The sequence below is a fragment of the Oncorhynchus masou genome, unplaced genomic scaffold (assembly GCF_036934945.1).
Source record: "Oncorhynchus masou masou isolate Uvic2021 unplaced genomic scaffold, UVic_Omas_1.1 unplaced_scaffold_1251, whole genome shotgun sequence".
NCBI classification, from domain to species: Eukaryota; Metazoa; Chordata; class Actinopteri; order Salmoniformes; family Salmonidae; genus Oncorhynchus; species Oncorhynchus masou.
The window spans coordinates 105,808-128,873 of record NW_027002331.1 but is presented as its reverse complement, the minus strand read 5'-3'; the positions used below and the strand labels follow the sequence as shown (position 1 = coordinate 128,873).

At 47.6% G+C, this 23,066-nt stretch overlaps 1 protein-coding gene across 3 annotated transcripts in view; it reads left to right on the top strand.

Moving 5' to 3' along the window:
• LOC135530085 (rab-3A-interacting protein-like) overlaps positions 1-23,066 on the top strand; it is a 77,101-nt gene that overhangs the window by 25,489 nt on the left and 28,546 nt on the right. For 2 of the 3 annotated variants that reach the window (XM_064958473.1, XM_064958472.1), the window contains exons 4-7: positions 13-205; positions 12,512-12,607; positions 13,242-13,319; positions 14,653-14,856. In XM_064958473.1, coding sequence (XP_064814545.1) covers positions 13-205; positions 12,512-12,607; positions 13,242-13,319; positions 14,653-14,856 — 571 coding nt within the window. The remainder of the gene's footprint in view (positions 1-12; positions 206-12,511; positions 12,608-13,241; positions 13,320-14,652; positions 14,857-23,066) is intronic. The other variant, XM_064958474.1, reaches the window with a different exon arrangement.

Below are 23,066 nucleotides of genomic sequence, written 5' to 3'. Positions count from 1 at the left end.
GATTCCTTGCAGCGTTCCGGGGTTGGAACCCCCCGTCCGGTCAGAGGCGGAGTCAGCAGAGGGGGTATTCCTGGCTGGAGAAGAAGGGGAGGAGTCTCTGAGTCTGACCAATGACAGCCTGTCCCGCCTCCGCAGCCCCTCAGTCATGGAGATCAGAGAGAAAGCCAATGAGAGACTGAAGGAGGAGCTAGCCAAGGCACAGAGGGTAAGAGACCACACACACACACACACACACACACACACTGTGCCCATGTCATGTGTATATTCCCTCTGGTTGTGTGTCTCTACTAGTTGGATGGTCTCACATCAGTTGATAACAGAGTGAAATCCATGCAGAAGGAATGTGTGGTTCTCCTCCTCATCAGAGTAGCCATGTTGAAATCAACGGCAGGGGACCAACATGTCCTCCTGTGTTCTCTGAAATTACCCCACAAGCCTCTTGCCAATGTTTATTTTTAACCCAGCGCTCCTGAATGCTGCTATCTCCAGCCAACTCTGATGAGTGAGAACTATCATCACTGCCTCGTAACCAGAGTTTGAATGGGCGTGTTGGAACGGAAGGGGTTGGGCCTGAGCAGGCAAGGTGATTGGTTGACCAGTGATTCTACAGGAACAGTGCTTTGTTCAATCTGATGATCTATTCCATTTTACCATGTTATTATCAGCCTCTTCGTTCAAATCGAATCAAATTCTATTGGTCACATACACATGGTTAGCAGATGTTATTGTAGGTGTAGCTACATGCTTATGCTTCTAGATCTGACAGTGCAGCAGTATCTAAAAGGTCACATCTAACTATTCCACAACAAAGCCTAATACACACAATCTAGTAATGGAACAGGATGTTAATATATTGAGTGAGAGGTTTTCCTGACACCACAGCACACACTGTAGGCTGTCTCGTCGTTGTTGGTAATCAAGCCTACCACTGTAGTGTTGTCTAAACTTGATGATTGAGTTGGAGGCGTGCATGGCCATGCAGTCATGGGTGAACAGGACGTACAGGAGAGGGCTGAGAACGCACCCTTGTGGAGCTCCAGTGTTGAGCATCGGTGGAGTGGAGATGTTTCCTACCATCACCACCTGGGTGCGGCCCGTCAGGAAGTCCAGGACCCAGTTGCACAGATCAGGTTCGAGACCCAGGGTATCAAGTTTATGATGAGTTTGGAGGGTACTATGCTGTTGAATGCAGAGCTGTAGTCAATGAATAGCATTCTTACATAGGTATTCCTCTTGTCCAGATGGCGATTGCATCGTCTGTGGACCTTTTTGGGGCGGTAAGCAAATTGTGGTGGGTCTAGGGTATCAGGTGGGGTGGAGGTAATATGATCCTTGACTAGTCTCTCAAAGCACTTCATGATGACGGGAGGTGAGTGCTACGGGGCGATAGTCGTTTAGCTCGGTTACCTTAGCTTTCTTGGGAACAGGAACAATGGTGGCCATCTTGAAGCATGTGGGGACAGCAGACTGGGATAGGGTGCGATTGAATATGTCCGTAAACACACCAGCCAGCTGGTCTGCGCATGCTCTGAGGACGCGGCTGGGGATGGCGTCTGGGCCAGCAGCTTTGCGAGGGTTAACACGTTTAACTTCTTGCGTCGAGATCCTATTTATAGCCTCAAGCTCATTAGCATAACGCAACGTTAACTATTCATGAAAATCGCAAATGAAATGAAATATATATTTGCTCTCAAGCTTAGACTTTTGTTAACAACACTGTCATCTCAGATTTTCAAAATATGCTTTTCAACCATAGCTAAACAAGCATTTGTGTCAGAGTATTGACAGCTAGCTAGCATAGCTATACGCCTAGAATTCAGCCAGCAACATTTTCACAAAAACAAGAAAATCATTCAAATAAAATTATTTACCTTTGAAGAACTTCAGATGTTTTCAATGAGGAGACTCTCAGTTAGATAGCAAATGTTCAGTTTTTCAAAAAAATATTATTTGTGTAGGACAAATCGCTCCGTTTTGTTTACGTTTGGCTATGAAAAAAACCTGTATCCAGTTATAGCCTCAAGCTCATTAGCATAACGTAACGTTAACTATTTATGAAAATCGCAAATGAAATGAATGTGCTAGCTCTCAAGCTTAGCCTTTTCTTAACAACACTGTCATCTCAGATTTTCAAAATATGCTTTTGAACCATAGCAAAACAAGCATTTGTGTAAGAGTATTGATAGCTAGCGAAGCATTTAGCGGGCAACATTTGCACAAAAACCAGAAAAGGATTCAAATAAAATCATTTACCTTTGAAGAACTTCGGATGTTTTCAATGAGGAGACTCTCAGTTACATAGCAAATGTAGGAGAAATCGCTCCGTTTTGTACATCACGTTTGGGTACAAAAAAAAAAAAAAAATTCAGTCATCAAAACGGCGAACTGTTCCAAATTAACTCCATAATATCAACTGAAACACGGCAAACGCTGTTTAGAATCAATCCTCAATGTGTTTTTCACATATCTCTTCATTGATATATCGTTCGTGGTAGTCTACTTTCTACGGCGCATCGCTTGGAAAAAGACATGCAGTTGAAGATGACGCACCAATTTCGACGGAGGACACCGGGCGGACACCTGGCAAATGTAGTCTCTTATGGTCAATCTTCCAATGATATGCCTACAAATACGTCACAATGCTGCAGACACCTTGGGGAAACGATAGATCGGGCAGGCTCATTCCTTGCGCATTCACAGCCATATAAGGAGACAATGAAAAACAGAGCCTCAAAAATCCTGCTCATTTCCTGGTTGAAGTTTCATCTTGGTTTCGCCTGTAGCATCAGTTCTGGGGCACTCACAGACAATATCTTTGCAGTTTTGGAAACATCAGAGTGTCCTCTTTCCAAAGCTGTCAATTATATGCATAGTCAAGCATCTTTTTGTGACAAAATATTGCGCTTAAAACGGGCACGTTTTTTTATTCAATAATGAAATAGCGCCCCCATAGATGTAACAGGTTAAATGTTTTACTCACGTCGACCATGGAGAAGGAGAGCCCACAGTCTTTGGTAGCGGGCCGTGGCGGTGGCACTGTATTGTCCTCAAAGCGAGCAAAGAAGTTGTTTAGTTTGTTTGGAGTAAGACATCTCCGACGGGGCTGTTTTTTTTTGTTGTAATCCGTAATTGTCTGTAGCCACATACGTCTCGTCTCTGAGCTGTTGAATTACGACTCCTCTTTGTCTCTATACTGATGCTTAAACTTGTTTGATTGCCTTACGTAGGGAATAACTACACTGTTTGTATTCGGCCATGTTTCCCACTCGCCTTGCCATGATTAAATGCGGTGTTATGTGCTTTCAGTTTTGCCCGAAAGCTGCCATCATTTCACGGTTTCTGTTTAGGGAAGGCTTTAATATTTTCAGTGGGTACAACATCTTCTATACACTTCCTTTATTAACTCGCTCACCGAGTCAGCGTGTACGTCAATGTTATTGTCTGAGGCTACCCGGAAAACATCCCAGTCCACGTGATCGAAACAATCTTGAAGCGTGGAATCCGATTAGTCAGACCAGCGTTGGATAGACCTAACCACGGGTGCTTCCTGTTATAGTTTATGCCTGTAGGAGGGGAGCTACAAGATGGAGTCATGGTCAGATTAGCCAAAAGGAGGGCGGGGGAGAGCCTTGTGTGCATCGCGGAAATTAGAGTAGCAGTGGTTGTGCATGTTACTCTCTTGTGTACTGCAATCGATATGCTGATAGAATTTAGTTATCCTTGTTCTCAAATTAGCTTTGTTAACCTGTTGAAACTCCCCATCCCGGATCCGGGATCGTGACTAAAGCCTCAGGCTCATTAGCATAACGCAACGTTAACGATTTCTGAAAATCGCAAATAAAATGAAAATAATGCGTCTGCTCTCAAGCTTAGCCTTTTCTTAACAACACTGTCATCTCAGATTTTCAAAAAATGCTTTTGAACCATAGAAATTGACTAATTTGTGTAAGAGTATGCTAAGCTAGCTTAGCATTTTGAGTAGCATTTAGCACGCAACATTTTCACAAAAAACCAGATAACCAAATAAATAAAATCATTTACCTTTGAAGAGCTTCGGATGTTTTCAATGAGGAGACTCTGTTACATACCAAATGCACAGTTTTTCCTGAAAGCGTCTGTGTAGGAGAAATCGTTCCGTTTTGTACATCGCATTTGGCTACCGAAACGAACCGAAAATTCAGTCACCTACAACGTCAAACTTTTTCCGAATTAACTCCATAATATCGACCGAAACATGGCAAACGTTGTTTGGAATCAATCCTCAAGGTGTTTTTTCACATATCTCTTCATTGATATATCGTTCGTGGAAGCTTGCATTCTTCTCTAAATCCAATGGAAAAAATACATGCAGCTGACTTTTGCGCACCAATTTCGACGGAGGACACCGGGCGGACACCTGGTAAATGTGGTCTCTTATGGTCAATCTTCCAATGATATGCCTACAAATACGTCACAATGCTGCAGACACCTTGGGGAAACGACAGAAAGGGCAGACTTACTCCTCTCGCATTCACAGCCATATAAGGAGACAATGGAAAACAGAGCCTCAAAAATCCTGCTCATTTCCTGGATGCCGTCTCATCTTGGTTTTGCCTGAAGCTCACGTTCTAGGGCACGCACAGAAAATATCTTGGTAGTTCTGGACACGTCAGAGTGTTTTCTTTCGAAAGCTATCAATTATATGCATAGTCGAGCATCTTTTTGTGACAAAATATCTTGTTTAAAACGGGAACGTTTTTCATCCAAAAATGAAATAGCGCCCCCAGAGCATCAAGAGGTTAAAATCCCCAGCTACAATAAATGCAGCCTCAGGAAATTTGGTTTTCAAGTTCCTTGATGGCTGTCTTGGTACCCGCTTGTGGGGGATATACACGGCTGTGACGATAACCGAGGAGAATTCTCATGGGAGTTAATACGGCCTGCATTTTATTGTGAGGAACTCTAGGTCAGGTGAACAAAAGGACTTGAGTTCTTGTATGTTGTTACAATTACACCATGAGTCGTTAATCATGAAACATACACCCCCTTCTTCTTCTTACCGGAGAGATGTTTGTTCCTGTCGGCACGATGCACCGAACATCCTGTTGGCTGTACGGACTCCGACAGCATGTCCCCTGCTAGCCATGTCTCCGTGAAACAGAGCATGTTACAATCCCGGATATGTCTTTGGAAAGCAGCTCTTGCCCTGATTTCGTCGACTTCGTTAACGAGGGACTGGACATTAGTGAGTAATGTACTCGGAAGCGTTGGGTGGTGTGCGTGCATCCGAAGCCTCACTAGAAGACGCTCCGGCACCCTCTCCTCCGACGGCGTTGTTTTGGGTCGGCATCTGGAATCAGTTCAAATGCCCTGGGAGGTGCAGACAAAGGATCTGCTTTGGGAAAGTCGTGTTCCTGGTCGAATTCCTGGTTGTGCTGGCAAGTTGACATCTCTCTATTTAATAGCTGTTCCCGACTGTATGTAATAACACTTAAGGTTTTCTGGGCTAACAATGTAAGAAATAATACTTTAGAAAAAATTAAAATACGACTTAGTTTCCTAAGGATTTAGATGCGACGCTGCCATCTCAATAGGCTCCATCTGCCTATTCTGCCTCTTCATTCTGCCTCTTCATTCTGCCTCTTCATTCTGCCTCTTCATTCTGCCTCTTCATTCTGCCTCTTCATTCTGCCTCTTCATTCTGCCTCTTCATTCTGCCTCTATCAGAGCAGCATATTAGAACCACAAACAGGAGTTTGTCACGTGTCAATTATTGCTTCAAACGTTGTTGTTGTTGTTTTTACCTCTGTTTCTCCTGAACATTCTGTCTCCTCCCCTCTACACTGGTGTGGCAGACAGTCAAGGTGTCATCTCACTACCTGATTTAGAGAACTCTGGGATGAAATGGTGTGAGAGAGACGCAGCTGCCAGTTGCACCCACATTCTGTCTGTTTCAGTCCTGCTGCTCAGAGCAGGGATGTGTGAGAGAGATGGTGAGAGAGAAAGAAAGATTGTAAGACGGAAGGAGAGCGAGAGAACAAAAGACAGAAAATCATGAGTGAAAGAGAGAGGGGTGTGAGAGACGGACAGTACAAACTACTGTACTAGAAGGTGGTGCTGAATATCCAGCTTGCTACTGTACTACAAGGTGGTGCTGAATCACCAGCTAGCTACTGTACTAGAAGGTGGTGCTGCATCACCAGCTAGCTACTGTACTAGAAGGTGGTGCTGCATCACCAGCTAGCTACTGTACTAGAAGGTGGTGCTGCATCACCAGCTAGCTACTGTACTAGGAGATGCTGAATCACCAGCTAGCTACTGTACTAGGAGATGCTGCATCACCAGCTAGCTACTGTACTAGGAGATGCTGAATCACCAGCTAGCTACTGTACTAGAAGGTGGTGCTGAATCACCAGCTAGCTACTGTACTAGAAGGTGGTGCTGAATCACCAGCGAGCTACTGTACTAGAAGGTGGTGCTGAATCACCAGCGAGCTACTGTACTAGAAGGAGATGCTGAATCACCAGCTAGCCACTGTACTAGAAGGAGATGCTGAATCACCAGCTAGCTACTGTACTAGAGAGAAGGTGGTGCTGCATCACCAGCTAGCTACTGTACTAGAAGGTGGTGCTGAATTACCAGCTAGCTACTGTACTAGAAGGTGGTGCTGAATCACCAGCTAGCCACTGTACTAGAAGGAGATGCTGAATCACCAGCTAGCTACTGTACTAGAAGGAGATGCTGAATCACCAGCTAGCTACTGTACTAGAGAGAAGGTGGTGCTGCATCACCAGCTAGCTACTGTACTAGAAGGAGATGCTGAATCACCAGCTAGCCACTGTACTAGAAGGTGGTGCTGAATCACCAGCTAGCTACTGTACTAGAAGGAGATGCTGAATCACCAGCGAGCTACTGTACTAGAAGGAGATGCTGAATCACCAGCGAGCTACTGTACTAGAAGGAGATGCTGAATCACCAGCTAGCTACTGTACTAGAAGGTGGTGCTGAATTACCAGCGAGCTACTGTACTAGAAGGTGGTGCTGAATTACCAGCGAGCTACTGTACTAGAAGGTGGTGCTGAATTACCAGCGAGCTACTGTACTAGAAGGTGGTGCTGAATTACCAGCGAGCTACTGTACTAGAAGGAGATGCTGAATTACCAGCGAGCTACTGTACTAGAAGGTGGTGCTGAATTACCAGCGAGCTACTGTACTAGAAGGTGGTGCTGCATCACCAGCGAGCTACTGTACTAGAAGGTGGTGCTGCATCACCAGCTAGCTACTGTACTAGAGAGAAGGTGGTGCTGAATTACCAGCGAGCTACTGTACTAGAAGGTGGTGCTGCATCACCAGCGAGCTACTGTACTAGAGAGAAGGTGGTGCTGAATCACCAGCTAGCTACTGTACTAGAGAGAAGGTGGTGCTGAATCACCAGCTAGCTACTGTACTAGAGAGAAGGTGGTGCTGAATCACCAGCGAGCTACTGTACTAGAGAGAAGGTGGTGCTGAATCACCAGCTAGCTACTGTACTAGAAGGTGGTGCTGAATCACCAGCTAGCTACTGTACTAGAAGGTGGTGCTGAATTACCAGCTAGCTACTGTACTAGAGAGAAGGTGGTGCTGCATCACCAGCTAGCTACTGTACTAGAAGGTGGTGCTGAATTACCAGCTAGCTACTGTACTAGGTGGTGCTGAATCACCAGCTAGCTACTGTACTAGAAGGTGGTGCTGAATCACCAGCTAGCTACTGTACTAGAAGGTGGTGCTGAATTACCAGCTAGCTACTGTACTAGAGAGAAGGTGGTGCTGCATCACCAGCTAGCTACTGTACTAGAAGGTGGTGCTGAATTACCAGCTAGCTACTGTACTAGGTGGTGCTGAATCACCAGCTAGCTACTGTACTAGAAGGTGGTGCTGAATCACCAGCTAGCTACTGTACTAGAAGGTGGTGCTGAATTACCAGCTAGCTACTGTACTAGAGAGAAGGTGGTGCTGAATTACCAGCTAGCTACTGTACTAGAGAGAAGGTGGTGCTGAATCACCAGCTAGCTACTGTACTAGAGAGAAGGTGGTGCTGAATCACCAGCTAGCTACTGTACTAGAAGGTGGTGCTGAATCACCAGCTAGCTACTGTACTAGAAGGTGGTGCTGAATTACCAGCTAGCTACTGTACTAGAGAGAAGGTGGTGCTGCATCACCAGCTAGCTACTGTACTAGAAGGTGGTGCTGAATCACCAGCTAGCTACTGTACTAGAAGGTGGTGCTGAATCACCAGTGAGCTACTGTACTAGAGGAAAGCCCAGTATCCCCTGGAGGCTCCTTCAGTTCCATTAGCATCAGGGAAGTCCTGGATTATAACTACAGCCATTAGACTGGCCCTCATTCACTATCACAGATGCGCCAAATCAGACCAGGTCATGCTACTAGCAGGGTGGCCCGGGGGAGGTTAGATTGAACCAATCAGTCATCCTCAGGTGTTCTTATTGACCACTGCTGACCTTATGGTGACCCCTCATGAATTTGGAATCACAATTCTTGACGATCCCTCTGCTGTGTGTCTTCCTCCCTGTATTACTCCTTCTGGCTGCTCCTCGCTGCACCAGGACTGACTGCTGTCCTGTTGCCAGTGTCTCTTCCAGTAAGGAGACGGAAACACCCAGTTCCTCCTTCCCAATCAGTTTAAGGCTGTGGGTCTGTACAGCCTTAACAGGTGACCAGCCGATCACAGACAGGCAGGTCAATCACTGATTCCCCTAGACAGTCTACGCAGCTCAGACAAGTTGTCCGCTCCAGAACCGGGTCAGCCCCTTTCTTCCTCTCCTTCCATCTCATCCCACCTCTACCTTCTTCCCCCTTTCCTGCCGTTCCCTGCCCATTCTCCCTCCACCTCCTGTGTTGATCACTACTACTATCTACCTCCCTCCACCTCCTGTGTTGATCACTACTACTATCTACCTCCTTCCACTTCCTGTGTTGATCACTACTACTATCTACCTCCTTCCACTTCCTGCGTTGATCACTACTCTCACCCTTCTGCCTCTGTCGGCATGGCGATGACCTTGTGTTCGATGAGCGAGAGGGAACCCTGTCCGGGCGTGTGTGTGTGTGCACGCTGTAAGCCAGCTCCCACTACTAATCTGAGCCATTGAATAATAAATAAAAAGGCCCAGCTAGCCAAGGGAGTTGGTGTTTATCCTTCCAGATGCTTATTGTTGTTTACCACAGTGTTGTTTACCACTAGTGTCTGTTTGTTGTTTACCATGGTCTAGAATACCACTAGTGTCTGTTTGTTGTTTACCATGGTCTAGAATACCACTAGTGTCTGTTTGTTGTTTACCATGGTCTAGAATACCACTATGGTCTGTTTGTTGTTTACCATGGTCTAGAATACCACTAGGGTCTGTTTGTTGTTTACCATGGTCTAGAATACCACTAGTGTCTGTTTGTTGTTTACCATGGTCTAGAATACCACTAGTGTCTGTTTGTTGTTTACCATGGTCTAGAATACCACTAGTGTCTGTTTGTTGTTTACCATGGTCTAGAATACCACTAGTGTCTGTTTGTTGTTTACCACTAGTGTCTGTCCTGTTGTTTACCATGGTCTAGAATACCACTAGTGTCTGTCCTGTTGTTTACCACTAGTGTCTGTCCTGTTGTTTACCACTAGTGTCTGTCCTGTTGTTTACCACTAGTGTCTGTCCTGTTGTTTACCATGGTCTAGAATACCACTAGTGTCTGTCCTGTTGTTTACCATGGTCTAGAATACCACTAGTGTCTGTCCTGTTGTTTACCACTAGTGTCTATCCTGTTGTTTACCACTAGTGTCTGTCCTGTTGTTTACCACAGTCTAGAATACCACTAGTGTCTGTCCTGTTGTTTACCACGGTGTAGAATACCACTAGTGTCTGTCCTGTTGTTTAACATGGTCTAGAATACCACTAGTGTCTGTTCTGTTGTTTACCACGGTGTAGAATACCACTAGTGTCTGTCCTGTTGTTTACCACTAGTGTCTGTCCTGTTGTTTACCACTAGTGTCTGTCCTGTTGTTTAACATGGTCTAGAATACCACTAGTGTCTGTCCTGTTATTTACCACGGTCTAGAATACCACTAGTGTCTGTCCTGTTGTATTTGGTCAGGCCCTGGAAAGTTATTTAACTACTGGGTTTGTTAAACAAAACAATGTGTGACGAGGTGTCACCTTGCCAGAGGAGAGGACTAGTAATCCCTGTGTGTGTGTGTGTGGGGGGGGGGGTTGTAGGTCTTCACATATAATTTATGGGTGAACAACCGTTACTGCTTCAGTGTGTTGGTGGGGGTTAGTGGGTGTAGCCTCACTATAAAGTTATATTTACTAAGAAGCAGCAGGTCTAGTGGACACAGGAATGTTTCTGTTGTATTATATGACATGGACAACACCCAGTTTATACAGCCCGCAGTGGATGTCCATGTTCCTTCCAGGAAGTAGTATAGAACAATAAGGGCCACACACTGTTAACTTCTCCAGGGTAGGGGGCAGCATTGGGAATTTTGGGTGAAAAGCGTGCCCAAATTAAACTGCCTGCTTCTCAGCCATAAAAGCTAGAATATGCATATACTAGTATATTTGGATAGAAAACACTCTGACGTTTCTCAAACTGTTTGAATGATTTCTGTGAGTATAACAGAACTCATATGGCAGGCAAAAACCTGAGAAAAAATCCAAACAGGATGTGGGAAATCTGAGGTTTGTAGTTTTTCAACTCTTGGCCTATCAATACACAGTGTCTATGGGGTCATATTACACTTCCCAAGGCTTCCACTAGATGTCAACAGTCTTTAGAACCTTGTTTGATGCTTCTACTGGGAAGTGGGGGAGATTGAGAGGGAATTGAGTCAGAGGTCTGCCAGAGAGCCACAAGCTCAGTCTTGCGCGTTCACGTGATAGTTCGCTTAGTTCCATTGCATTTCTACAGACAAAGGAATTCTCCGGTTGGAACATTATTGAAGATTTATGTTAAAAACATCCTAAAGATTGATTCTATACATCGTTTGACATGTTTCTACGGACTGTAACGGAACTTTTGACTTTTCGTCTGCTCGGAGTGATCGCGCGTCGTGAGTTTGGATTGTGTACTGAACGCGCTAACAAAAAGGAGGTATTTGGACATAAATGATGGACATTATCGAACAAAACAAACATATTTATTGTGGAACTGGGATTCCTGGGAGTGCATTCTGATGAAGATCATCAAACGAAAGTGAATATTTATAATGCTATTTCTGACTTCTGTTGACGACACAACATGGCGGATATCTGTTTGGGTTGTTTTGGTCTCTGAGCACGGTACTCAAATTATTGCATGGTGTGCATTTTCCATAAAGTTTTTTTGAAATCTGACACAGCGGTTGCATTAAGGAGAAGTGGATCTAAAATTCCATGCATAACAGTTGTATCTTTTATCAATGTTTATTATGAGTATTTCTGTAAATTGATGTGGCTCTCTGCAAAATCCCGGATGTTTTGGAACTGCTGAACATAACGCACCAATGGAAACTCCGATTTTTGGATATAAATATGAACTTTACCGACCAAACAAAACATACATGTATTGTGTAACATGTAGTTCTATGGGTGTCATCTGATGAAGATCATCAAAGGTTAGTGATTCATTTAATCTATTTCTGCTTTTTGTGACTCCTCTCTTTGGCTGGAAAAATGGCTGTGTTTTTCTGTGACCTGGCTCTGACCTAACATTTTGGTGTGTTTTCGCCATAAAAGCCTTTTTGAAATCGGACACTGTGGCTGGATTTACAACAAGTGTGTCTTTAAAATGGTATAAAATACAAGTATGTTTGAGGAATTTTAATTTTGGGATTTCTGTTGTTTTGAATTTGGCGTCCTGCAATTTCACTGGCTGTTGATGTGGGAGGCTACCGTAGAGAGGTTAAAGATCCCTTCCAGGAACAAGTATAGGACAATAAGGGCCACACTCTGTTAAAGATCCCTTCCAGGAACCAGTATAGGACAATAAGGGCCACACTCTGTGAAATATCACTTCCAGGAACTAGTATAGAACAATAAGGGCCACACACTGTTAAAGATCCCTTCCAGGAACCAGTATAGAACAATAAGGGCCACACACTGTTAAAGATCTCTTCCAGGAACCAGTATAGGACAATAAGGGCCACACACTGTTAAAGATCCCTTCCAGGAACTAAGTATTTTATTGCTCTGAAATACATTTACTGTACAGGGTAATATATTATTAGGGTAATATAAACGTTTTGATTTCAGCTATCGAAACTTGGCCTGCTGTCAACTGAACTGTGTGTGTTTCCAGTACATGCCGGTCTTAAGAAGTGTACACAACATTCACACACACCAAGTCACGGTTCCATTTCATATTTTTTATTTGTTTCATCTTATTTCGGCTGCTAAAATAAACCACATTTGATTTTCCTTTGTCATTATTATTACCTGGTCATTTATATTTACGTTTCATCACGTTTGTGTTTGTCCGTTTTTTTGTGTTTTTTTATTTATTTCTTAAGGATGTTAAGTTGAAAGACGAGGAGTGTGAAAGGCTTTCTAAAGTCAGGGACCAACTGGGCCAGGAATTGGAGGAGCTCACTGCTAGCCTGTTTGAGGTTGGTCCGACCGGCTAATTCATTCCCCCCAGAAACACTGAGACGGCCCTCCTTGTGATCAGTGTTTTGGCTTCTCTCCTCCCTTCTCTTATGTAGCTAGATTAACAGTTTCCACCCTCTCTCTCTCTCTCTCGGTCTCCTTTGTCTCTCCTCCCTTCTCTTATGTAGCGAGATTAACAGTTTCCATCCTCTCTCTCTCTCGGTCTCCTTTGTCTCTCCTCCCTTCTCTTACGTAGCTAGATTAACAGTTTCCTTCCTCTCTCTCTCTCTCTCTCGGTCTCCTTTGTCTCTCCTCCCTTCTCTTACGTAGCTAGATTAACAGTTTCTATCCTCTCTCTCTCGGTCTCCTTTGTCTCTCCTCCCTTCTCTTACGTAGCTAGATTAACAGTTTCTATCCTCTCTCTCTCGGTCTCCTTTGTCTCTCCTCTCTCCTGTTTTCAAAGCTCTTGTTAGTTTGTAAAGATACTAACCTGCTTTTCTCTGGGTGTTTGGTGCCAGCTGTGACTCTGACTCGGGTTGTCTTGACTTGTGTTTGGTTGTTGGGTTATCTGTTTTGTGTCAGGAGTCGGTAGGGGTTAGAGGTCAGGGCGATGAGTGATGCATTGTGGGTCTAACGTCTCGTGCCTTCTTACAGGAAGCTCACAAGATGGTGCGTGAGGCCAACATCAAACAGTCGATGGCTGAGAAGCAGCTGAAGGAAGCTCTGAACAAGGTGAGGACTGACCCATTCACAACCATGTTCAATACTACTGTGTCTACAATTTATTTTATTTTACCTTTATTTTACTAGGCAAGTCAGTTAAGAACAAATTCTTATTTTCAATGACGGCCTAGGAACAGTGGGTTAACTGCCTGTTCAGGGGCAGAACGACAGATTTGTACCTTGTCAGCTCGGGGATTTGAACTTGCAACCTTTCGATTACTAGTCCAACACTCTAACCACTAGGCCACCCTACCACCTCTACACTCTAACCACTAGGCCACCCTACCACCTCTACACTCTAACCACTAGGCCACCCTGCCACCTCTACACTCTAACCACTAGGCCACCCTACCACCTCTACACTCTAACCACTAGGCTACCCTACCACCTCTACACTCTAACCACTAGGCTACCCTACCACCTCTACACTCTAACCACTAGGCCACCCTACCACCTCTACACTCTAACCACTAGGCCACCCTACCACCTCTACACTCTAACCACTAGGCTACCCTACCACCTCTACACTCTAACCACTAGGCCACCCTACCACCTCTACACTCTAACCACTAGGCTACCCTACCACCTCTACACTCTAACCACTAGGCTACCCTACCACCTCTACACTCTAACCACTAGGCCACCCTACCACCTCTACACTCTAACCACTAGGCTACCCTACCACCTCTACACTCTAACCACTAGGCTACCCTGCCACCTCTACACTCTAACCACTAGGCCACCCTGCCGCCATGACTGTTTCCCTCATGGAAATGGAGTAGCTGACCCAGTCTGATAGTCTAATGAACATTCTGCAGGTGTGTGTGTCTGGGATGGAGTGCTGGCTGATTTATGTGCTGCCTCTTCACTAAAGGTGTCAGTCACACCACTACAGCCTCCCGGCTGGCTGGTAATGGGAGCCACAGGAACGTACTGACTGTAGTGCACCATGTCTGGCTGCTTTAATAGCAGGGTGTATCATTTCTGTGAGTGATAGCAGTAACAGTCCTGTAGATCATATCCTATCAGTCTGACAGTAACAGTCCTGTTTCTCACCTCTGTCAGAACGGTGTGAGACGAGGCAGATAGACCTGTTCCTCACCTCTCTGTCAGAACGGTGTGAGACGAGACAGATAGACCTGTTCCTCACCTCTCTGTCAGAACGGTGTGAGACGAGACAGATAGACCTGTTCCTCACCTCTCTGTCAGAACGGTGTGAGACGAGACAGATAGACCTGTTCCTCACCTCTCTGTCAGAACGGTGTGAGACGAGACAAAAGATAGACCTGTATCTCCATAGGTTCTATATGTGTGATGTCCCCCCCCCCCTCCCTCCCCCCAGATCGATGTGCTCCAGGCGGAGGTGTCTGCCCTGAAGACCTTGGTCCTGTCCACGTCCCCCACCTCCCCCTGTCACGACCTTCCTGGGGGCTCCAAGGCTCCCTTCAAGAAGGGTCACGGCCGCAACAAGAGTACCAGCAGCGCCATGCTGGGCAGCGGGCAGGAACTGAGCGGCACACAGCCCATCGTACGAGACTGCAGAGAGGTAACACACACACACACACACACACACACACACAGGAACTGAGCGCCACACAGCCCATCGTACGAGACTGCAGAGAGGTAACACACACACACACACACACACACACACACACACACACACACACACACACACACACACACACACACACACACACACACACAGCCAATCGTACGAGATTCATCTTGCCTGAGCAGTGAGTCATTTATTATCAACTCCTTATTGATTCATCTTGCCTGAGCAGTGAGTCATTTGTCATCAACTCCTTATTGATTCATCTTGCCTGATCAGTGAGTCATTTATTATCAACTCCTTATTGATTCATCTTGCCTGAGCAGTGAGTCATTTATCATCAACTCCTTATTGATTCATCTTGCCTGAGTAGTGAGTCATTTATCATCAACTCCTTATTGATTCATCTTGCCTGAGCAGTGAGTCATTTATCATCAACTCCTTATTGATTCATCTTGCCTGAGCAGTGAGTCATTTATTATCAACTCCTTATTGATTCATCTTGCCTGAGTAGTGAGTCATTTATCATCAACTCCTTATTGATTCATATTGCCTGAGCAGTGAGTCATTTATTATCAACTCCTTATTGATTCATCTTGCCTGAGCAGTGAGTCATTTATCATCAACTCCTTATTGATTCATCTTGCCTGAGCAGTGAGTCATTTATCATCAACTCCTTATTGATTCATCTTGCCTGAGCAGTGAGTCATTTATCATCCAACTCCTTATTGATTCATCTTGCCTGAGTAGTGAGTCATTTATCATCAACTCCTTATTGATTCATCTTGCCTGAGCAGTGCCATCTCCCTCTGTACGTCAGTGAGGAGTAGAACTGACACGTTGTCTCCCGAGTTATTGCTCCCTGAGGAGGAGATAGGAGTTAAAGATGACCTTCACATGCCTCTGCAGACAGAACTACTGGATGTTTAGTTGGTGGGGATACAATATCCAGGTCAACCATAAGGAACCATGTATTGTGTGTGTTAAACTGCCTATTTGGAAATGGCATATAGATCCCAAAGGTTGCTGGTTCGAATCCCCGAGCGGACAAGGTCATAATCTGTCCTCCTGCCCCTGAACAAGGCAGTTAACCCACTGTTCCCCTGTAGGCCGTCATTGTAAATAAGAATTTGTTCTTAACTGACTTGCCTGGTTAAATGCAGGTTTAAAATATGCAGTGGAGGGGGAAGCAGTTAACAGCGTTCCTACTGTAGCTGTATCAAGGTGACATAGTGTAACAGTAAGTTTGAGACCGACACAATGTGAAATCCCCATCAGAAATAACACACGTCATGAAACCCGTCATGTAGCCCGTCAACTATGTGTCTATCTATCCCTGTTCTCTCCTCTCTGCACAGACCATACAAACGCTCCACACAGCGTGGCCGCGGCCACCCTAATCTGGTGGTCCCAGCGCGCACGACCCACGTGGAGTTCCAGGTCTCCGGTAGCCTCTGGAACTGCCGATCTGCGGCCAACAAGGCAGAGTTCATCTCAGCCTATGCCTCCCTCCAGTCCCTCGACTTCTTGGCACTGACGGAAACATGGATCACCACAGACAACACTGCTACTCCTACTGCTCTCTCTTCGTCCGCCCACGTGCTCTCGCACACCCCGAGAGCTTCTGGTCAGCGGGGTGGTGGCACCGGGATCCTCATCTCTCCCAAGTGGTCATTCTCTCTTTCTCCCCTTACCCATCTGTCTATCGCCTCCTTTGAATTCCATGCTGTCACAGTTACCAGCCCTTTCAAGCTTAACATCCTTATCATTTATCGCCCTCCAGGTTCCCTCGGAGAGTTCATCAATGAGCTTGATGCCTTGATAAGCTCCTTTCCTGAAGACGGCTCACCTCTCACAGTCCTGGGCGACTTTAACCTCCCCACGTCTACCTTTGACTCATTCCTCTCTGCCTCCTTCTTTCCACTCCTCTCCTCTCTTGACCTCACCCTCTCACCTTCCCCCTACTCACAAGGCAGGCAATACGCCGACCTCATCTTTACTAGATGCTGTTCTTCCACTAACCTCATTGCAACTCCCCTCCAAGTCTCCGACCACTACCTTGTATCCTTTTCCCTCTCGCTCTCATCCAACACTTCCCACACTGCCCCTACTCGGATGGTATCGCGCCGTCCCAACCTTCGCTCTCTCTCCCCCGCTACTCTCTCCTCTTCCATCCTATCATCTCTTCCCTCTGCTCATACCTTCTCCAACCTATCTCCTGATTCTGCCTCCTCAACCCTCCTCTCTTCCCTTTCTGCATCCTTTGACTCTCTATGTCCCCTATCCTCCAGGCCGGCTCGGTCCTCCCCTCCCGCTCCGTGGCTCGACGACTCATTGCGAGCTCACAGAACAGTGCTCCGGGCAGCCGAGCGGAAATGGAGGAAAACCCGCTCCCTGCGGACCTGGCATCCTTTCACTCCCTCCTCTCTACATTTTCCTCCTCTGTCTCTGCTGCTAAAGCCACTTTCTTCCACTCTAAATTCCAAGCATCTGCCTCTAACCCTAGGAAGCTCTTTGCCACCTTTTCCTCCCTCCTGAATCCTCCTCCCCTCCCCCCCCTCCTCCCTCTCTGCAGATGACTTCATCAACCATTTTGAAAAGAAGGTCGACGACATCCGATCCTCGTTTGCTAAGTCAAACGACACCGCTGGTTCTGCTCACACTGCCCTACCCTGTGCTCTGACCTCTTTCTCCCCTCTCTCTCCAGATGAAATCTCGCTTCTTGTGACGACCGGCCGCCCAACAACCTGCCCGCTTGACCCTATCCCCTCCTCTCTTCTCCAGACCATTTCCGGAGACCTTCTCCCTTACCTCACCTCGCTCATCAACTCATCCCTGACCGCTGGCTACGTCCCTTCCGTCTTCAAAGAGAGCGAGAGTTGCACCCCTTCTGAAAAAACCTACACTCGATCCCTCCGATGTCAACAACTACAGACCAGTGTCCCTTCTTTCTTTTCTCTCCAAAACTCTTGAACGTGCCGTCCTTGGCCAGCTCTCCCGCTATCTCTCTCAGAATGACCTTCTTGATCCAAATCAGTCAGGTTTCAAGACTAGTCATTCAACTGAGACTGCTCTTCTCTGTATCACGGAGGCGCTCCGCACTGCTAAAGCTAACTCTCTCTCCTCTGCTCTCATCCTTCTAGACCTATCGGCTGCCTTCGATACTGTGAACCATCAGATCCTCCTCTCCACCCTCTCCGAGTTGGGCATCTCCGGCGCGGCCCACGCTTGGATTGCGTCCTACCTGACAGGTCGCTCCTACCAGGTGGCGTGGCGAATCTGTCTCCTCGCCACGCGCTCTCACCACCGGTGTCCCCAGGGCTCTGTTCTAGGCCCTCTCCTATTCTCGCTATACACCAAGTCACTTGGCTCTGTCATAACCTCACATGGTCTCTCCTATCATTGCTATGCAGACGACACACAATTAATCTTCTCCTTTCCCCCTTCTGATGACCAGGTGGCGATCGCATCTCTGCATGTCTGGCAGACATATCAGTGTGGATGACGGATCACCACCTCAAGCTGAACCTCGGCAAGACGGAGCTGCTCTTCCTCCCGGGGAAGGACTGCCCGTTCCATGATCTCGCCATCACGGTTGACAACTCCATTGTGTCCTCCTCCCAGAGCGCTAAGAACCTTGGCGTGATCCTGGACAACACCCTGTCGTTCTCAACCAACATCATGGCGGTGGCCCGTTCCTGTAGGTTCATGCTCTACAACATCCGCAGAGTACGACCCTGCCTCACACAGGAAGCGGCGCAGGTCCTAATCCAGGCACTTGTCATCTCCCGTCTGGATTACTGCAACTCGCTGTTGGCTGGGCTCCTGCGGTGCCATTAAACCCCTACAACTCATCCAGAACGCCGCAGCCCGTCTGGTGTTCAACCTTCCCAAGTTCTCTCACGTCACCCCGCTCTCCGCTCTCTCCACTGGCTTCCAGTTGAAGCTCGCATCCGCTACAAGACCATGGTGCTTGCCTACGGAGCTGTGAGGGGAACGGCACCGCAGTACCTCCAGGCTCTGATCAGGCCCTACACCCAAGCAAGGGCACTGCGTTCATCCACCTCTGGCCTGCTCGCCTCCCTACCATTGAGGAAGTACAGTTCCCGCTCAGCCCAGTCAAAACTGTTCGCTGCTCTGGCCCCCAATGGTGGAACAAACTCCCTCACGACGCCAGGACAGCGGAGTCAATCACCACCTTCCGGAGACACCTGAAACCCCACCTCTTCAAGGAATACCTAGGATAGGATAAGTTATCCTTCTCACCCCCCCCCTTAATGATTTAGATGCACTATTGTAAAGTGGCTGCTCCACTGGATGTCAGAAGGTGAATTCACCAATTTGTAAGTCGCTCTGGATAAGAGCGTCTGCTAAATGACTTAAATGTAAATGTAAATGTAAATGAAACCATTTTTCTACTGTAGGAGCGTTTTAGTCCTGGTTTCTCTGGCCAGCTGCCCTGTCTGTCCCTGTTACTGTTGACACCAGATTTCAGCCACACCTGTACATTGAAAAAGCTCATAGACATGTTTTTGGTGGAGGGAGACATTACATTTACATTACATTTAAGTCATTTAGCAGACGCTCTTATCCAGAGCGACTTACAGATTGGTGAATTCACCTTCTGACATCCAGTGGAACAGCCACTTTACAATAGTGCATCTAAATCATTAAGGGGGAGGGGGGTGAGAAGGATTACTTATCCTATCCTAGGTATTCCTTGAAGAGGTGGGGTTTCAGGTGTCTCCGGAAGGTGGTGATTGACTCCGCTGTCCTGGCGTCGTGAGGGAGTTTGTTCCACCATTGGGGGGCCAGAGCAGCGAACAGTTTTGACTGGGCTGAGCGGGAACTGTACTTCCTCAGTGGTAGGGAGGCGAGCAGGCCAGAGGTGGATGAACGCAGTGCCCTTGTTTGGGTGTAGGGCCTGATCAGAGCCTGGAGGTACTGCGGTGCCGTTCCCCCTCACAGCTCCGTAGGCAAGCACCATGGTCTTGTAGCGGATGCGAGCTTCAACTGGAAGCCAGTGGAGAGAGCGGAGGAGCGGGGTGACGGAGAGAACTTGGGAAGGTTGAACACCAGACGGGCTGCGGCGTTCTGGATGAGTTGTAGGGGTTTGATGGCACAGGCAGGGAGCCCAGCCAACAGCGAGTTGCAGTAATCCAGACGGGAGATGACAAGTGCCTGGATTAGGACCTGCGCCGCTTCCTGTGTGAGGCAGGGTCGTACTCTGCGGATGTTGTAGAGCATGAACCTACAGGAACGGGCCACCGCCTTGATGTTAGTTGAGAACGACAGGGTGTTGTCCAGGATCACGCCAAGGTTCTTAGCGCTCTGGGAGGAGGAAACAATGGAGTTGTCAACCGTGATGGCGAGATCATGGAACGGGCAGTCCTTCCCCGGGAGGAAGAGCAGCTCCGTCTTGCCGAGGTTCAGCTTGAGGTGGTGATCCGTCATCCACACTGATATGTCTGCCAGACATGCAGAGATGCGATTCGCCACCTGGTCATCAGAAGGGGGAAAGGAGAAGATTAATTGTGTGTCGTCTGCATAGCAATGATAGGAGAGAGACCATGTGAGGTTATGACAGAGCCAAGTGACTTGGTGTATAGCGAGAATAGGAGAGGGCCTAGAACAGAGCCCTGGGGGACACCAGTGGTGAGAGCGCGTGGCGAGGAGACAGATTCTCGCCACGCCACCTGGTAGGAGCGACCTGTCAGGTAGGACGCAATCCAAGCGTGGGCCGCGCCGGAGATGCCCAACTCGGAGAGGGTGGAGAGGAGGATCTGATGGTTCACAGTGTCGAAGGCAGCCGATAGGTCTAGAAGGATGAGAGCAGAGGAGAGAGAGTTAGCTTTAGCAGTGCGGAGCGCCTCCGTGATACAGAGAAGAGCAGTCTCAGTTGAATGACTAGTCTTGAAACCTGACTGATTTGGATCAAGAAGGTCATTCTGAGAGAGATAGCGGGAGAGCTGGCCAAGGACGGCACGTTCAAGAGTTTTGGAGAGAAAAGAAAGAAGGGATACTGGTCTGTAGTTGTTGACATCGGAGGGATCGAGTGTAGGTTTTTTCAGAAGGGGTGCAACTCTCGCTCTCTTGAAGACGGAAGGGACGTAGCCAGCGGTCAGGGATGAGTTGATGAGCGAGGTGAGGTAAGGGAGAAGGTCTCCGGAAATGGTCTGGAGAAGAGAGGAGGGGATAGGGTCAAGCGGGCAGGTTGTTGGGCGGCCGCCGTCACAAGAAGCGAGATTTCATCTGGAGAGAGAGGGGAGAAAGAGGTCAGAGCACAGGGTAGGGCAGTGTGAGCAGAACCAGCGGTGTCGTTTGACTTAGCAAACGAGGATCGGATGTCGTCGACCTTCTTTTCAAAATGGTTGACGAAGTCATCTGCAGAGAGGGAGGAGGGGGGGGGAGGGGGAGGAGAAGGTGGCAAAGAGCTTCCTAGGGTTAGAGGCAGATGCTTGGAATTTAGAGTGGAAGAAAGTGGCTTTAGCAGCAGAGACAGAGGAGGAAAATGTAGAGAGGAGGGAGTAAAAGGATGCCAGGTCCGCAGGGAGGCGAGTTTTCCTCCATTTCCGCTCGGCTGCCCGGAGCACTGTTCTGTGAGCTCGCAGTGAGTCGTCGAGCCACGGAGCGGGAGGGGAGGACCGAGCTGGCCTGGAGGATAGGGGACATAGAGAGTCAAAGGATGCAGAAAGGGAAGAGAGGAGGGTTGAGGAGGCAGAATCAGGAGATAGGTTGGAGAAGGTATGAGCAGAGGGAAGAGATGATAGGATGGAAGAGGAGAGAGTAGCGGGGGAGAGAGAGCGAAGGTTGGGACGGCGCGATACCATCCGAGTAGGGGCAGTGTGGGAAGTGTTGGATGAAAGCGAGAGGGAAAAGGATACAAGGTAGTGGTCGGAGACTTGGAGGGGAGTTGCAATGAGGTTAGTGGAAGAACAGCATCTAGTAAAGATGAGGTCGAGCGTATTGCCTGCCTTGTGATTAGGGGGAAGGTGAGAGGGTGAGGTCAAAAGAGGAGAGGAGGAAAGAAGGAGGCAGAGAGGAATGAGTCAAAGGTAGACGTGGGGAGGTTAAAGTCGCCCAGGACTGTGAGAGGTGAGCCGTCCTCAGGAAAGGAGCTTATCAAGGCATCAAGCTCATTGGATGAACTCTCCGAGGGAACCTGGAGGGCGATAAATGATAAGGATGTTAAGCTTGAAAGGGCTGGTAACTGTGACAGCATGGAATTCAAAGGAGGCGATAGACAGATGGGTAAGGGGAGAAAGAGAGAATGACCACTTGGGAGAGATGAGGATCCCGGTGCCACCACCCCGCTGACCAGAAGCTCTCGGGGTGTGCGAGAACACGTGGGCGGACGAAGAGAGAGCAGTAGGAGTAGCAGTGTTGTCTGTGGTGATCCATGTTTCCGTCAGTGCCAAGAAGTCGAGGGACTGGAGGGAGGCATAGGCTGAGATGAACTCTGCCTTGTTGGCCGCAGATCGGCAGTTCCAGAGGCTACCGGAGACCTGGAACTCCACGTGGGTCGTGCGCGCTGGGACCACCAGATTAGGTGGCCGCGGCCACGCGGTGTGGAGCGTTTGTATGGTCTGTGCAGAGAGGAGAGAACAGGGATAGATAGACACATAGTTGACAGGCTACAGAAGAGGCTACGCTAATGCAAAGGAGATTGGAATGACAAGTGGACTACACTTATCGAATGTTCAGAACGTTAAGCTTACGTAGCAAGAATCTTATTGACTAAAATGATTGAAATGATACAGTACTGCTGGAGTAGGCTAGCTGGCAGTGGCTACGTTGTTGACACTACACTAATCAAGTCGTTCCGTCGAATGTAATAGTTTCTACAGTGCTGCTATTCGGGGCTAGCTGGCTAGCTAGCAGTGTTGATTACGTAACGTTACGTTAAAAGAACGACAATAGCTGGCTAGCTAACCTAGAAAATCGCTCCAGACTACACAATTGTCTTAGATACAAAGATGGCTAAGTAGCTAGCTAGCTACGATCAAACAAATCAAACCGTTGTACTGTAATGAAGTGAAATGAAAATGTGATACTACCTGTGGAGCGAGGCGGAATGTTGACCGGGTTGTTGAAGTTCAATTCGGAAGACGTTATTAGCTGTTGGCTAGCTAGCTAGCAGTGACTCCTACGTTAAGGACGACAAATAGCTGGCTAGCTAACCTCGGTAAATTAAGATAATC